The sequence below is a fragment of the Ichthyophthirius multifiliis genome, assembly GCF_000220395.1.
Source record: "Ichthyophthirius multifiliis unplaced genomic scaffold scaff_1120509250849, whole genome shotgun sequence".
NCBI lineage: Eukaryota > Ciliophora > Oligohymenophorea > Hymenostomatida > Ichthyophthirius > Ichthyophthirius multifiliis.
The window spans coordinates 8324-11086 of NW_004086440.1; the positions used below are offsets into that span (position 1 = coordinate 8324).

The 2763-nt window shown below is 16.4% G+C and overlaps 1 protein-coding gene across 1 annotated transcript; it reads right to left on the reverse strand. All coding sequences in view use genetic code 6, as the record gives it.

Moving 5' to 3' along the window:
- Window positions 1-212: 212 nt before the first annotated feature.
- IMG5_101610 (protein kinase domain protein) lies at window positions 213-1519 on the reverse strand (the record flags this gene model as incomplete). Its single annotated transcript, XM_004035244.1, has 6 exons — window positions 213-218; window positions 301-329; window positions 411-513; window positions 686-803; window positions 853-1364; window positions 1430-1519. Coding segments are annotated over 6 exons (858 nt in total), but the record flags the coding sequence as incomplete, so codon positions are not given.
- Window positions 1520-2763: the final 1244 nt, after the last annotated feature.

Below are 2763 nucleotides of genomic sequence, written 5' to 3' on the forward strand. Positions count from 1 at the left end.
ATGTATAAAAACTAATATTATCACTATCTTAAAATTCCAAAGTATTTTTTATAAATTTTTTCTTTTCTTCATTATTATTATTATTACTAAAATATTTTTTTTCATCATTAAAAAAGTCTTCTATACTAATTTATCGATTTCCCTAAAATTACAATATAGGTTATTTCGCAATTAAGCTAGATATATAAGGCTAAGAGTAGTTACTTTTAGTCTCAGAGCTTAATATATTATAGAAAGAATTATTAAAAGAGTAATTATATTAAGAATTATCTGTCTTTTGTCTTATATTAAATAACTTACTATTTAATCTCTACATGTTAAATTTATTTCTTTTAAAAAGTTGAAATAAAATTTATAAATTTTAAGAATTTTTTACTCTTAATTTAACTTTGATATTGCTTAATCTATACTTGTTAATGGATCATCCGGAACTTAGAAATCGTCATCTTAAAAGCCTTAAATATACTCATGATTTAAGGCTTCTTCAGGAGTTATTCTTTTATTTGGATCAATCTATAAAAGTTTTATTAATAAATCAATTGCTTTTTTTAAAAAAATAAAAAAACACAAAAAAATATAAGTTTTAAATTTTTATATTTTTTTTAAAATTAAAATATAAATCATAAATAATTTTATCGCTTTAAAGATAAATAAAATAAAAAATTATTAATTATATTTATAAAACAATACCTAAAGGATCTTGATTTCTTATTTCAGGTTAGAAAAAATTTACATCGCACTTCTTATTTAGATCAACAGTTTCTTTAGTATTTTTTCCTTAAAATAAAGGTTTTTTAGTTAATCTAATAAAAAGCTTAAATTAAAAAAAAAGAATTATATATATATACATACAAAAAATATAATAAACATCCAAGGCTAAACAAATCGCATTAAGTTGTGTATTTTCCATCTTTTTCTTTCATATTAATAATTTCAGGGGCTACATAACCAGGAGTACCACACTTCTGATATAGAAATTTGTCTATGTTTTGAAAAGTACTTAATCCAAAATCGATAATGCAAATATTTATATCATTTTGGTTTTGTAAAAGAATATTATCAGGTTTTATATCTCTATGCATAATTCCTTATTTTTTAAGATGACAAAGCGCTTCTAGCATTTATTTCATGGATTATTTTATAAATTTTTATGTTATAATTTAATTTTGATGCGTTTTTTCGTTTTTATATGAAAAATTTTTCTCTATTTTTTTCGTATATTATATACAGTCCAATAAAGAACCACCTTAACATTAAGGAAGTACAAAATAATAACTACTATTTGATTCCCAAACTTCTAGAAGTTAAATAATATTTTTTTATTTACATGTTTTCATTAAAAGAATTTCGTTATAAAATGCTTCCTTGATTATTTTATATAAATAATAAAATATTTTATTTATTTATATAAAATTTATATTTTTAATACATAACCTTAATCCTCCTCTTATATCTTTTATTTTATGAAGATTTTAACTGCAAAAAATCTATTAGAAAATTATTGTTTTACCAAATAAACCTAATTATTTATTTAAGATTAAAAATTTTTTATTTAGAAAAAAATATTTAAAATATTTAACTTTTTTTAATTATAAATGCTCTTAATATATAAAAAATATTTTTTAATATTATTAAATATCTTTACAGATGCAAAGCTTCCTTTTCCAAGTTTTTTTTAAGCTCTATAAACATCATGAAACCCATATTAAATGGTATTATATTTAAAATAGTTAATAATTTAGTATTTTTATTAATTGTCGCAAAATAAACAAGTAATTTAATTATTTTTAGTATTATCAATATTCTATTCATTACTAATAAAATCTTATTAAATATTATTCAAACAAAGATCTATGTTTTATTTTTAATTTAATTTATCATTTTTCTCTTCATTATTTTTTTTTTATATATTTTTATCTAATTATTAATTTATATCTATTTCAGAATTTTTATCATTATCTTAATTTTAATAAAGTATAAATCCATCATAACATTATAAAGTATTATTAAATTTATTATTTACAAAAATCCATTATATCCTTGTATGTCTATTTATATTAATGCAACAAGTTTAATTATTTTATTCATTTGTAAACTTAAAAATTAAATTTTATATTATAAATTTTGTTTATTAAAGTATATATTTTTAATTTTGTTGATAATTTAAACTTATTTAAATTTTTTACTGTAATGTGTTTAGGATAAAAATTAATAAAAGATTTTCTTTCTTCTTTATCAATCAATATCACTTTACTTGTGAATATCATACAATAATTAAATTCAATTTTTTAAAAAATAATTTTATTTTAAAATTTTTTAAGAATAAATAAACAAATTATATAGAATAAATAATTAAATATAAAAAATAAAATACTTTGAATTTATTTATTATAATTAAAAATATTATATTTATAATAATATTTTTAAAAATTCATTATTCATTTAAGATATAAGTTTTAGTAAAAATTATATGCTTAATTTATTAAAAAGCTATTATAAATATAAAACATATTATTTTAATAATATTAAATTATATTTAAATAAATGTTTTAAGATAACAAAGTACATAATTAATCATCAACTAATTTAACACACTAAACATAAAAAATTCAAGAAAATAACTCTTTCCAAAAAAGGATACCCTTGTATATTTTTTTTTTTTCTAAATGTTAAAAAACTAAAAAAAATAAGAAAAATAATAATTTAAATATACCTTGTTTATATCATTTATTTTCTATATTTTTTCTTTGAAAACTTAATCAA